Below are 14,754 nucleotides of genomic sequence, written 5' to 3' on the forward strand. Positions count from 1 at the left end.
ACACACACTTCTTTAAAAACAAATTATAAATAATCTTCAGTTTCTGGCTTATGCAGGGTCAGTTTAAAATTTTTGTTTATTTAATTCATTGTTTATTTTTTGGAGGTTGTTACTAAGTTGAGGATAAAAAATTATTGAATAAATATATAAATATTGAACTCAATTGTCTCTCACAGAAAAAGAAGAAGAGCCAGGAAATGAAAACTTCAGAGTTCTATAGTGCTACAAGTCTCATAACAATCCTGTGGAGTAAAGACTAGGAGGATTATGATTCTCATCTTGCTGGAAAGAATGCTATGGCTCAGGTCATTCTGAAATGACTTGGTTATGATGATACATTCAGTAAAAGCAGAAGTGTAATTTGAAGTCCCTTAAAGTATGTCCATGCACAGATAACCAGGCACAAAATATTTGAGAGACCATTGGGATCAAAATTTAACAAATCCCTCTCCCTCTCCTCTCCCTCTCCTCTCTCTCTCTCTCTTCTCTCTCTCTCTCTCTCTCTCTCTCTCTCTCTCTCTCTCTCTCTCTCTCTCTCTCTCTCTCTCTCTCCTCTCTCTTCTCTCTCTCTCTTCTCTGTCTCTGTCTCTCTCTCTGTCTCTCTCTCTGTCTGTCTCTCTGTCTCTCTCTCTCTCTCTCTCTCTCTCTCTCTCTCTCTCTCTCTCTCTCTCTCCTTCCCCCTCTCCTATTCCTAGTGCCCTGGCAAATTGATTTGAAAAAATCCATCAACACCAAACTTTTCCAATGTGGATAATATCATCTCGTCTACAGAAGTTATCCCACTAAAGGCCCAGCCCTCTAATTAATCCTACCCCCCCCCCCCCAAAGCTGACCAGGCATCGCAGAAGGTCAGTAATTTCCCATTCTTGAATAAGTAGTAGTAAGTGGGAAACAGATGGCTTTAATAGGAAGAAAAACAGGCAAGGAATGGGAGAAAGATGAAAGAGAGAAGAGATGGGATGAGGAGGGTTAGAAGTAAGAAGAAATAGAAGAAGTGAGCATAGCACATTGTATTGATGAGGAAATGAGATCCAGAAAAGTTAAACATTTCCCAAAGTAAATAAGAGGCAGAAATGGGATTCACACCCTGCTATTCAGACTCCAAAGCCAGGGTTCTTTCCACTCCACTATAGGAAAAAGAATGGAAGAAAAAATGGGAGATGGGGAATGGTAAGGGGTAATGGAAGGAGAAAAGGAATCAGAGGGAAGAGGCAGAGAGCAGGGGGTGGAAGAGGGAAGTAAGAGACAGGTGAATGGAAGAAAGGGGGGTGGTATTAGGGGAGAGGTCTTGGAGAGGCAGGAGTAGCAGAGGCAAAACCCAGAAAATGCTAAGAAAGTAGCTAATTCTGAAAAGATAGTAGGTAGGCTACAGTCTTGGGGGCTTTTGAACTGTGACAACTATATCAGAGCCTTACCTTCCTGGCTTCTGGGGTCAGAATGAATGGAGTTAGGATCAGCCTTCTCTTGGGGTGGATGGTAGTTGAGAGTCTGGGACTGTTTGGGGGTCTCCTCGGTGGGATCTTCTCGGAGAGCCACAGGAGGCAGCGTGCTTGGGGTAAACTTCACCTTGGGAATGGTCTTTTCCACCTGACCCCCTTGGGCTGGCTGGGGAACGTTTCTTTGTGTAGGAGTCAACTCTTGGAAGCCTCCACTGGAGCTCCTTTCCCCATCTCTACCCCTGTCTCTGGGGCTGGGCTGGGCATTGGGAATGGTGTTTCCTTCGGATTCTGCCGCCCTTTCCTCTCCTCTTTCCTGGGCTCTCTCCTCAGATTCTACAGCATTGTTTGAGTTCTGTCTCTCCTCTGGCTTCTCAGGGATCTGTCCTGTTCCAGTGGCTTTCTCATTCACCTCCTGTGTCTTGGAGGCTTCTGGGTAGCCATCATTTTCTTCCCTCTCTTCTTCTTCCTCCATCTCCTCCTCCTCCTCCTCCTCCTCTTCCTCTATGACTTCCTTCTCCTTAGGTTCCATCACGCTCCTGGTTCTAGATTGGCTGAGGGCCTTAGGGTCCCCCTGCCCAGTAGGGGGGTCAAGGCGGCTGGCTCCGGGTAGGGTTGAGTTGTGGGCAGCCACGGCGTGGATATCCTCGCTGGGCGGCTCCAGCCCTTCTGGGCCGCTGGGGTCCCGGCCAGGCCCGGTCCAGCCTTTGGTGGGGGGCTCCGCCGGAGCGGCGTCCCCTTCGGCGGCCTCCTGGTCATAGCTGTAAGGGTCATCGTAGTGTCGCTCGGGGTCGTCGTCCTCCTGGTCGGAGAGGTTGCCGGAGAGGCGGAAGGCCGCGGCGGGGCAGCCGGGGAGCCGGTAGCAGATGAGCTCGCCGCCGGCATTGGGGCAGTGGCAGACCTTGCAGTGCGGCATGCGGACGGTGTGGCCGGCCACGTACTTGCGGCCCTCGTGCAGGCAGCCGATGCGCCCGCACTGCGGGCAGCCGTCGGCGGGGATGACGGCGTCGATGCAGTTCGGGGGCAGGTCCGGGCACAGCATGAACTGGCAGCTGATCTTGCCGCCGCCTTTGGGGCAGGAGCACTCGGTGCTGCCGAAGTCCACGAAGTAGGCCTGGCCCTCGGGCACCTTGCCGTTCAGGAAGCCCACGTTGACGCAGTCGTAGTACTGGTAGCCCTCGCAGGTGCAGCCGCGCTGCAGGCAGGAGGCGCAGCAGGCGCCCGGCTCCAGCACCTCCTCGATGCAGTTCTCCAGGGCCGGGCACTCGGCGCCCGTGCAGTCCTTCTGCGCCCCGGAGCGCGCCCACAGCAGCAGCAGCAGCAGCAGCGGCCGCAGCGACGGCCGCCCGGGCCCCGGGAGCCCGCTGGACAGCGCCATGGAGCCCTCTGCGCCCGGCCCGGGCCTCCGCCCCGAGCCCGAGCTCTCCTCTCCGGGCCTGCGGTTGGGAAAGGAAACCGTCAGTGACTGTGCTCAGCATACACACACACACACACACACACACGCACACACACACACACACACACACATGCACAGACACATACACACACGCACACATACACACTCGTGCACATGCATACAGACACACACTCATACACATGCACACAGACACGTGCACACACAGACACACAGAGACACTCATGCATGTGCACACAGAGACACATTCACACGCAGACACACACAGACACTCACACAGAGACACACATACACACATGCACACAGTGACACACTCACACAACATACACATGCACAGACACACACACACAATGCATACATAGACATACAGAGACGCACACATAGACACATGCACATGCGCACACAGAGCCACATGCATGTGCACACAGAGACACATTCACACACAGAGACACACAGACACTCACACAGAGACACAGACACACAGACACATGCACACATAGACACACTCATACACATAGGCACACACAGAAACACACACATGTGCACACAGAGACACACACACAGACACACATTCACACACACTCACACAGAGATACACACACTCAAACATGCACGTAGACAGACACACACGCACATATGCATGCGCACACGGGCACACACACAGCCTGTCTGTTACACACACACATACACACACGCATGCACGCAGCCTGTCTGTTAAGCATTAAAGATCCTTAGAAGTTGGGATAACATCCAACAGCTGGAAAGCTCTGCAAGGAGTTAATCATCGTGTCTCCAGTTCTGCAGACCCTCCTTCTCAGCCAGGAGGAATTAGTCCCCTTGAGCTAGCTGAAATCCAGGCCCCCTTGGCTGCTTCAATTCAGAATTGGTCTCACTGGGCCAAAAGAATTTTTCATACCTGTAAAAGCTATATTCATCTCTGTCTGTCTATGTCTCTGACTCTGCCTCTCCCTCTCACTCTCTCTCTCGCCTCTTTATCTCAGTCCCTGTCTCTTTTCTCACTGTCTCTATCTTTCTCTAACTATGTTTATCTTTTTATCTATCTGTCTCTTTTTGCCTCTTGCTCCTCTTTCATTTCTTTTTCTTCCTGCCTTTGCGGGTCTCTCGATATCTCTATGTCTCTCTGCCTGTTTCTCTGTCTGTCTGACTGACTGACTGTCTCTGTGTGTCTGTCTCTGTCTCTGTGTCTCTGTTTCTGTCTTTCTGTGTCTCTGTCTTTCTTCTCTTTCATATCTTTCTTTCTGCCTGTTTATCTGACTCCTCTGTCCCTCTCTCTGTGTGTCTGCCTGTCTCTATTTCTCTGACTTTCTTTTCTCCTCAATTTCTTTCTTTCCCTGCCTTTGTCTATTATCTATGTTTGCGTCTGTCTCTCACTGTCTCTTTCTATGTCTCTGCCTATTTGTCTGTCTGTCTCTGTCTCTATTTCTATTTCTGTCTCCGTCTCTCTTCTTGACTCTCTCAATCTCTGTCTCTCTCAGTCTCACTGTCTCAGTGTCTCACTTTCAGTCTTTCTCTGTCTCTGTGTCTCCATCTGTCTCTCCATCTGTCTCTGTCTCTCTCTGTCTCTGTCTCTCTCTGTCTCTCTGTCTCTCTCTGTCTCTCTCTCTGTCTCTCTCTCTGTCTCTCTCTCTCTCTCTCTCTCTCTCTCTCTCTCTCAGCATGAGTCAGATCCTATTACTATAAACCCTAAGGGACTCTATGAGCTCTGCAGTATCCTGGAATTTTCTTGGATCAAACACTTCTGAAATTTGCAGATCATCCACTGGGGTCTGGACATCTTTTTTGTTATCTAGAGCTTTTTCACTATAATGGGATTTAATCGTCAATACCTTGCTTTTACTTCACTCTTTATAGTTTTCAAAGTAACTTGCCACACAACCCAAGAGGGAAGATGGTACGGGGGGAAGCACGTCTGATCTTGTAGTCAGGAGATCCGGGTTTGGAGGCCTGGCATATTTTGATGTCTCATTCTGTAGAATGGGCACCAGAATCCTCAATCTGTCAACCTATCTCACATAATCATCTTAAGGACTGAATAAAATAATGCATGCAAAAAGACTCTGCAAACTGTCTTGTTTTATAGCAATATAAAGTACTATATGATGATGTTCTTATTAGGGCAAACAGGAATGTTGCATTCTGAGACGCTTCTTTCTGGGGCCCCAAGCAGGATTGACAGTCCATCAGCCTGACTCTTCTTATCTTTAGTCTTTTTTCTTCTTTATTTCAGTTTTTATAAAACCTTAAAATAAGGAGTTTGAGCCCTCAAGAAGTGGGGGGGGGGAAGGAGGGAGAAAAATGCGAAACTCAGAATCTTACAAAAATGAATGTTGAAAACTTTTTTGGAAAACTGTTTTGGAAAATAAATAAATAAATTTATTTATTAAAAAATAAAGGATTTGAGCAATATCAGGGGGACCCCTATGAACTTTTAAAAATAGTTTTTATTACTATATTTCAGTTTCCTTTGTAATCCTATGTATTTTTTGAGAAGGTGGTCCCAGGTTCTACCAGATTTCCAAGGGGTTTGTGAAACAAAAAGGTAAAAGAATTGTGAGTGGTCTTTAAGGTCCCTACCAGCCACACACTACATGGCTACATTAAAATGCACTCATTCAATAGAACCCTAGTGTGAAGTTCCATTTTACAGATGGGCAGATAAAGGCTTTGACAAATGAAGTGACTTGTCCAGGGGGCCAAGATCAGCTTGGAAAATAGCAGAGTCCCTTGCTGCTCATACTGTTACACGTCCTATCTCTCTATTTTACACAAAACGAAATTTAGAGCACAAACTAGGATTATAGATTTAGAATTTGAAGAGAATTTAGACTGTGAATTGGCCATTGAGACCAACTGTCCAATTTACAGATGAAGAAACTGAAGCAAAGAGAGAGGTTAAGTGATATCCTCAGGGTCACACAGCTAGTAGGTATCTGAGATGGGATTTGACCCTAAAACTTCATAACTAAAAGACCAGTGCTCTATCCACTATACCTTACTGCCCCTAAAATAGATCCTAGGGGAAGTAAATGTTGATCAGTGAGAGAAAATAGAAGTAAAGGAGCTTACACCTAGGAGGGGCTTCACACATAATAATTAAAATTACAATAATAATAGCATTTATAGCTATTTATACATATATATATATTAGAGTATTTAACATTTGTAAAGTACCTTACATAGATTAACTCATTTAATCTTTACAAAAACCTATTATTATTGTTCTGTCATTCAATTTTGTCTGACTCGTCAAGACCCCAAGGACCATCCTATCCATGGAGCTTTCCGAGCAAAGCTACTGGAGTGGTTTGCCATTTCCTTCTCCAGTAGAATATGGCAAACAGAGGTTAAGTGACTAACCCAGGGTTGAATTTGAACTCGGGTATTCTTGATTCCAGGCAGCAGTAGTGATGGAGGTTGCAAAGAGACAGAGTTAGGATTGATGCAGGGAACAATTTCTTAATGGTGAGAGTCATCCTAACGTGGAATGGACTAGTGAGGTCTCCCACACCCTGGCCTTCAAGCAAGGTATAGATGCTCATTCGTAAGGTATGCTGTAGTTAGGATTCTGGATTATATGGTCACTGAAATACATTCCAATTCTGAAATTCCATTAATCTTTGATTTTTAAAAGGGGAGAGAGAGAGAGATGGATAGAGATTGAAACTGTGGTCAGAGAATGCCAATCTTGGAGTCAGAAAGTCTTGAGTTCAAATCCTACCTCCAGCATGTATTAAAGGTGTGACTCTGGAAAAATCACTTAACCTTTCTCAGTCCCAGTTTGCTCATCTGTAAAATGAGGTTCTAATGAGATAATGGGGCAAAGCATTTTACAAATCCAAAAGTATTATCTAAGGGTTGGCTCTTCAAGGCTTGCTTGACTTATTTTAAGTGATGACACTGTACTTTTTGGGTGACTGAAATAAAGTGGGGATAAAGCCTCACAGGACACCATGAGATCTATGGCAAGAAGGAACATCATGTCAAAGGGGAAGTCATTGAGGAGACTGTCAGTACACACAGTGAAGACAAAGACTGAACTATAGTATAATTTCCCTGAGAAGATGGGAGAATATCATTAAGGTCTGTAGACTATGGTGAAAAGAAGAGGGAGAGACTGAATCCTGTAGATGTTTAACTTGAAAAAATCCATCCATCTGACTCAAGAGGAGGAAGGGACTTTAGAAATATCATTTCACTTAGAATTAAAGGGAGGCTCAGAGAGAAATGAACTAACTTGCCCAGGGCCACACTGCTCTAGTAATTTAAATCCAAGTTTTTCTGATTCCAAGTATGGTACTCTTTCCATTAGGACTTTGTTAGATTTCTGGGAAAAAAAAACAGCAGGCAATAAAAGTATCCCACAGTACTTCCACCCCATCTCAGATCCTATGTTAAGCTTTCTCTCCCCATCAATCCTTACACATATCACTCCTATGTTAAATATTACTTGATGATGATGTTTCTCTTTTATTCTCGAAGAAGACGTAAGGAGATGATATCACTACAAGCATGTGAATTGGATTTGAGTGAGGGGGCAAACATCACTTACATGGGTAAGGACCTATTGAATGTAGGGCTATATAAGAACTATCCAAATTATGTTGGTTCCTCAGGGAGCTTACTATCTCCAACAGTATAAGAAAGAAGGATTAAACCAAAGCAGGAATATATCATATAACATGATTGATGAATGTCTATACATGTGACAAGGAAGTAGCAGATTTTTAGACTTATTACATTTCCATATCTAAAATAAATCACTGGTTGGCTTAAATTTGTTTGAGAAAAATACTTAATAGTGGAAAGTTGTTTTCGTTTCCCAAATGGGTTTAACTAGATGACATCTAAGTTCCAACCTGGCTAAAGAAAGCCAAGTTCATTAAAGATTTCTCCCTTTCACTTGCTCTGTGTTCTTGTCAGACTGCTCTATTTGCTGCTTCCTGTATTTGACATTCTATTTCTTGTTCCCATGGTCATTTTTCTATATCTGGAAAATACTCTTTATTTATCTCTGCTTCTTGAAACCCTTATTTCCTTCAAGACAGCACAAATATCTTTTCCTAAATTAGGTTGATACCTCAAGTTGCTAGTTCCCTCTCCCTCCCCATAGTTCCTTTTCATATATTTTGTATTTATTTTTCTGGGTATGTGTCCTTTCTCTCCCATCAGAATGCAAGCTCCTTGAGGGCAGGGCCTACTTCAATTTTGGTTTTGTGCCTTCAATAAGCTTATGAGCTTAGAATTTCTTAAATCTTGCATTTCAGCCAGGGAGTTACAGTCATTAATGATTTCAAATCCTTCTAGCCAGAGTAAAAGGTTTTAGCTAGATAATTAACTCGAAGAATATAACTCCCTATAAAAATAGGAGGATAGTGTATAGAGCCAGAAGAGTCTTAGGACTCAAATGATGCAGCCCACTACCACCTTTTACAGAAATTATGGTACGTGCCTAAGTTCTCATTGGTAATTAAGTACCAGGGTTGAGAGTTAAAAACAGTTTGAAGCCAATTTTAATGCTCTTTACATGATGCCTAGGTGTATAAATACATATATGCACACATGTGGGGGCCCACACATGTGTGCAGGCAGATTACACGCATGCATAAATAACAGACATATATACATAAAGGCAGAGAGCTGGGTGGACAAGTAACTTATTTTAGAAATATAAATATAAAAGTGTTCTGTAAAAAAGAAATCAAGTCATTAATCTCAACTAGTGATTCTAAAAAGTTAATAAAATACTTAAAAATAATTTCTAAAACAGAAACTACTTTTGTTAAAAAAAACTCACACTTTTTGAATTCGTCTTATTTCATTCCAAAGATGTTTTGATAATTACCTTCATTCCTGCTTAAGCCTTAAATCCAATTTTTCTATATGTAGGCAGATTCTGTCTTCTAAGGTGGAAAGGAGCTAGTTTCTGAAAAAGGCTTTATCATATATTAAATTCATTCTACAGGAAAATTCTTTGGTCATTCCAGGTAGGCATGTTCATTTCTTAGAGGCAAATGTTAAGAAAAAAAATGGAAAAGTACCATAATATGGCTTACATTCAGATGAGGCAAACAGAATATAAAGGGACTAGAAATTTCTTAACTTTAAGGAACTTGGAAGTTTAGCCCAGAGAAGAGAAGTCTATGGAGGATCATGATAGCTGTTTTCATATATCTGAAGGAGTGTCAAGTTCAGTGGTGTTTAGATAGATACTGAATGTCTCAAAAGTTACAGATATTTAAAATTGAACTAAGATTTTTGAGACATCTGGTATTGTATTGCTTTATGGGATATGCACCAGGACCCAAGTCTAAGGTTCAGGGAGACAGAAATTCTTGGCATTGAGAGCTGTCCAACAATGGAACTCTTGGTTTCCCAAAATTGTGCTTCCAATGGTTACCTTTCAGGGTGATGCTATCCCCAAAGTAGGAAGGAAGTTAGACTATATGGCCTTACAACTCTATAATTCTAAAGTATCCCAAGTGTAACTATTTTTATTAGTCCTGGTCCCACAGTTACCTTTGGAGTGAGGTCTGAGTCTGGCTATATCATTAACCTTCCACACCTAAAGAATTTTCCATTCCCAACCTATCCCTAGCCCTTAGGAGGCCTCCCTAGGAAAAGAAAAATCTTCCATTACATGAAATCTGTTCTAGTGGAAGATATGAGAATATTTTAGGAGACTGTGGCTTCTCAGTGGACTTAAATGCAGAAGGCCTTCAATTCCCTCCTAAAACTGGAGAAAATCACAAGACTAGGCTGGCTAGGTTCTGCCTAGCTTCCTTCCAATCTCCAGTTTCTTTTTTTTTAAGGTTTTTGCAAGGCAAATGGGGTTAAGTGGCTTGCCCAAGGCCACACAGCTAGGTAATTATTAAGTGTCTGAGACTGGATTTGAACCCGGGTACTCCTGACTCCAGGGCCTGTGCTTTATCCACTGTGCCACCTAGTCGCCCCCAATCTCCAGTTTCTTTAAAAAAATATCCTGGCCTGGAGAGGTGAGGTGCTTCTCATGATCACTCCAACATTTCAGGGTGGCTTGACTCTACCTAGGATTCTGGTCCTTTTGCTATAAGAAAGAAGAGGCCACTCCTCATAGAGAGCATGGAAACCTCTTGCCTTTAATGGTGATGTTTCTGCAAATGAGTCTTCCTAGGCAGTCCCAGGGCCTCTGAGAATTAATGCACCTTCCCACGGCAGCCTAGACTTACTGAAAATTAGTAAGCTAGCTGAATAAACCAGAATAGTTTCTGACTTCCAGAAAGCAACTTCCAGACAGAATCATGAGATTTAAAATTGGGTAGAAGTTGAGAAATGACTTAGTCATCCCCTTAAAGACATTGAAGCACAGGGACAGTAAGTAATTTTGTCCATTTAGCCATGATTAGATTTGAGTTGATTAGATTAGAATTGAGTGCTCTTTATAGGGTATCATCCTGTACCAGCCTTCCCTTTTACATGAAGACCATACTCCTCACCCACCAACAGTAAGTCACTAAAACTCTTCTCTGTGGTAGGGATGGGGTTAAACTGAAGCACCCACAATTTATCAGTGGCCCTTTTTCCCATTCTTACCCTTTTTGACCTACTATTGTTTTGAAACTTGGCCACCCTATTCTCTCTAGGCTTTTGTGAAAGTACTCTTTCCTAATTTTCCTCTATCTGTCTACTTCTTCTTTCCTGCTTCATCATCCAGCTCATGCCCCCTAACATAGCATATTCCTCCAAACTCTAAGATGGACCAACTATTCTTCTCTTTTGGAGACCTCATCAATTCCAATAGATTTAGTTACATCTCTATGACAGTTACTCTCAGATCTATATATCCAATCTCAGTTTTTCCCCTAGTTTAAGCCCTGTTATCACTAGTTGCCTATAAAACATATCAGACCAAATGTTCCAAAGATGTCTCAAATTCAGTATGTCAAAAACTGAACTCATTATGTTCTCCCAAAATCCATCTCTGTTTCTGTCAAAGACAGTTTTATAACCTATACATTATCCTGTACCCATTGCTTTTTCTCATCCACATTTCTAATCAGTTGCCAAAGCTTGCTATCTCTACCTCAACAACATCTCTTGCATATAAACCTCCTCTTTCTTCACATAGCTACGATTTTAATTCATTACCTCTTAACTTGATTATTGTAATGACCTCCTAACTGGTCTTTGTCTCAAGTCTCTCCCAACATCAATCTATTATCAACACTACTTTCCAGATTATTTTCAGTAAGTTCATATATGAATGTCCCTTTCTTATACAATAAACTTTAGGGGCTTCCTATTGCCTCTGAGATAAAGTATAAACTACTTTATGGTATTTAAATTCTTTACAACTTGGTCTCAAATCATCTTTCCAGACTCTCGACTCATCTTTCTAGTGTTATTGTTCAGTTGTTTCAGTCATATTCTTTGTGACCCCATTTGATGTTTTCTTGACAGAGATACTTGAAGTGGTTTGCCATTTTATTCTCCAGTTCAGTTTATAGATGAGAAAACAAAAGTAAACAGAGTAGAGTAACTTGCCCAGGGTCACATAACTAGTAAGCATCTGAGACCACATTTGAACACATGAAGATGAATCTTCCTGATTCCAAGTCCAATGCTCTATCAGCTGGACCTCCTAGCTGCCTCAAGAACTCTACAACAACAACAAAAATAAAATAAAATAAAAAAAGAACTCTACAACAGCCAAACTAGTCTTCTCTCTATATTTCACGTGTTTCTCCCATTTCTGTGTCCCCATGTCTGGAATGCACTCCCTCTTAACTTCTACTGCATAGAATCCTTTTCTTCCTTCAAGATGCAGCTCAAGCATCATCTTCTACATGCTCATCTCTTCTTTTTCAAAAAATTTATTTATTTAAGGCATCGGGAGTTAAGAGTGACTTGCCCAAGTTCACACAGCTAGGCAATTATTATGTGTCTGAGGCCAGATTTGAACTTAGGTCCTCCTGACTCAGTGCTCTATCCACTGTATCCTTATCTCTCAAACTACCTTGCATTTAACTAGTTGGTGTTTTTTATACTTATTATCTTTATATTTATTCTATATATGCTTATATATGCCTGTGCTGTCTTCTTCCATTCGACTGTGAGTTCTGTGCTGGTGGGGATCATTTTATTCATTTAATTTATGTTCCCAATGCTTTGCATATAGTAGATAAAATCACAATTCTTGTCGAGTACTGATATAAGATCTTTCCCAATTCTAGATTGATACAGTATCTAGATTCCCCTGCCTAGGGTTGAATTGGCCCTTTCACAGCTCTCTATTCAAGTGACTTTCATTTAAAGTCAAATGTACCCAAAAGTCAACCTTTTACGACACCCCTAAAAATAGAATGAATATAATAGACTCAAAAGACAAATTGAGATGTATATTTTTTGGACATGGCCAATGATGGATTTTTTCCTTTTTTTTTTTTGACTGCACATGTTTTTAAGAGGAATTTGATTTTCTTTCTTTATCAGTGGTGGTTGGGGTGGTGAAAGAGAGAGAGAGAAATGAAATATAATTTTAAAAAAATAAAGAGTGTAGATGATTCCATCTAATAGGCAACCGGGTGGTAATGTGGATAGAACACCAGGTCTGGAGTCAGAAAGACCTAAGTTCAAATTCAGCCTCAGATACATATCTCAGGGAGTCACTTTTTACCCAATTGGCCTCTGTTTCCTCATTAGTAAAATGAACTGGAAAAGAAAATGGTAAACCATCCCAGTATCTTTACCAAGAAAACCTCAGATGAGGTCAGAGAGTTTAACATTATTGAAATGACTGAACAATAGCAAAAATTCCCTTCATTTAAAGAAGATCCTCTTAACCTGTAGGCTATGAACTTTAAAAATATTATGATCACTCTATTTCAATGGAATTTGTTTCCTTTGCAATCCTATGTATTTTATCTTATGCATTTAATGAATTGCTAAACGTCTCTAAATTTCACCAGCCTGCCAAAAAGGTCTGTAACATGCCAAAAAAAAATTCATAACCCCTGATCCAGAAGATAGTGGAAAACCTGTCTATTAGGGTGGGGCTGTAGTAAAGAAAAAGGAGCCAAGGAGAAAGATAAGGAGGGAGAAGTTTTTGATTGAAAGAGGAGGAGATTTGGACTAGGAAGAGATGAGAACCAGATTGGGGAAAATGCCTTTTCAGAGAGTCCAGCCTAAGAAAATAATAGCTGCAGAAAACTGAAGTTAAATGAATTGAAACTCACAAAGCCAAGGGATATAAGCACCTCCAAAGCTGGATTTCTTATCTTTTCTTTGTGCCATCAAATTTGCCAACAAGTATATTTGGTTAATCTCTCTTGGCCTCAGTTTCTTGATCTGATGAGGTATTGGAGTAGATGACCTCTGCAGTCCCTTCCAGCTCTAAATTTATGAGTCTATGATTTTAATCTATTATTCTTTTAGTTTGCTTTCTCTTAAAGACTTAGCACTCAGAGAAGAATAGGTGATATTGTGAGGTGAGTTTTTATGGGAGGGGAAGGGAAGAAGTTATATTTCTGAGACTACAACTCTGTGTACTGACTTTAAAAGCAGGAATCAAAGTAACATAAATATATGATCAAGGGCCATTCTTCCAGTACAAAAACAGTCAAAGGATTCGAATGATCTTCAAAAGAAGAATCATCAACAATCAATGACCACATAAAAGATTGTTTGAAATGAGGAATACAAATTAAAATAACTCTAAAGTTTTAGTTCATACCCAGAAAATTGGCAAAGATGGAGAGAATGAAAATAGTTAATTTGGACCATTATGAAAAGATGGGCACAGTATACACTATTGGTAGAGCTGTCAATCAGCTAAATGGTTCTGGAAGACAATTTGAAATCATGTAAGAAAAGTCACTAAAGTGTCCATACCCTCTGACCTACAGATTCTGCTACTGGGCATAGAAAACAAGACACCCAAAGAGAGAAAGTTTCTATTTATGAAAAAATACTCAGAGTGGAAGTTTTTATGGTAGCTAAACAAAATAGAAATAAAATGAGTATTCATTGATTAGGAAATTGCTGAGCAAATATAACAGAATACTATTATGCTATAGGAAACATGAGGAAATGAGAAACATGGGAAGATTTGTTTGAACTGATGCAAAGTGAATTAAACAGAACCAGGAGAACAATAGAAACAATGGCTAAGTCATCACAAGGACACGAAAACAAATCCTGGGTGGGTTATTGGACTTGGAATATTACACACACACACACACACACACACACACACACACACACACACAGAAAGAAAGAAAGTGAGAGAGATGCAACTCTCCCCCTTTATTGAAGGAACTAACACTCTGCATGCAGAATGTTGCATATACAATCTAATGGGTTACTATATTGTGCTGGTTTTCTTTTATTTAATGGAAAACTTACTGAATAGAGATACATTTGAAATATCATAGAAAAACAAAAAGTAGCAATAAAACTATTTTTTAAAGTTAAGATAGCAGTTATGCCTGCCACAGAGACTTAGGACTTTGAATTCTAGGCTTATGAATAAATTCTGAAGTCCCTAAGCAAACCTGAAGGTTCATGACTCTCATTCCCAGTTAATAGAGAATATAAACTTGATGCTAAAGGTCATTGATAGTTGCTGAACTACATTTTTTCCAAAACCAGCAGAGTTAGTGGTAGTTAACTATCTACCTTTGTCAAATACACATAACATTTGTACTTTCCTCTGGCCACTAAGGGGTTAAAGTTCCAGAATCCCCTCCCCCTCACTGGACTACCATGATGAAACAGAGCCCCTCTCCACCTTGGCCCCCTTTTCATTTTTTAAAACAAGCTCAACATAGAATTAGTTATTTTCTTAAAGAGAATGAGGTCATGTGAACGCATAGAAATATAATCTCTCTAGTGGAAGGTTCAGTTTTT

At 41.3% G+C, this 14,754-nt stretch overlaps 1 protein-coding gene across 4 annotated transcripts in view; it reads right to left on the bottom strand.

Annotated features, from left to right (window-relative positions):
* The window catches only part of FBLN2 (fibulin 2), a 220,854-nt gene that overhangs the window by 143,367 nt on the left and 62,733 nt on the right, over positions 1-14,754 (bottom strand). For all 4 annotated transcript variants that reach the window (XM_074198367.1, XM_074198369.1, XM_074198366.1 and 1 more), the window contains exon 3: positions 1,416-2,872. In XM_074198367.1, coding sequence (XP_074054468.1) covers positions 1,416-2,814 — 1,399 coding nt within the window. In that variant the 5' untranslated portion in view covers positions 2,815-2,872. The remainder of the gene's footprint in view (positions 1-1,415; positions 2,873-14,754) is intronic.

Source organism: Macrotis lagotis, chromosome 8 (assembly GCF_037893015.1).
Source record: "Macrotis lagotis isolate mMagLag1 chromosome 8, bilby.v1.9.chrom.fasta, whole genome shotgun sequence".
NCBI lineage: Eukaryota > Metazoa > Chordata > Mammalia > Peramelemorphia > Peramelidae > Macrotis > Macrotis lagotis.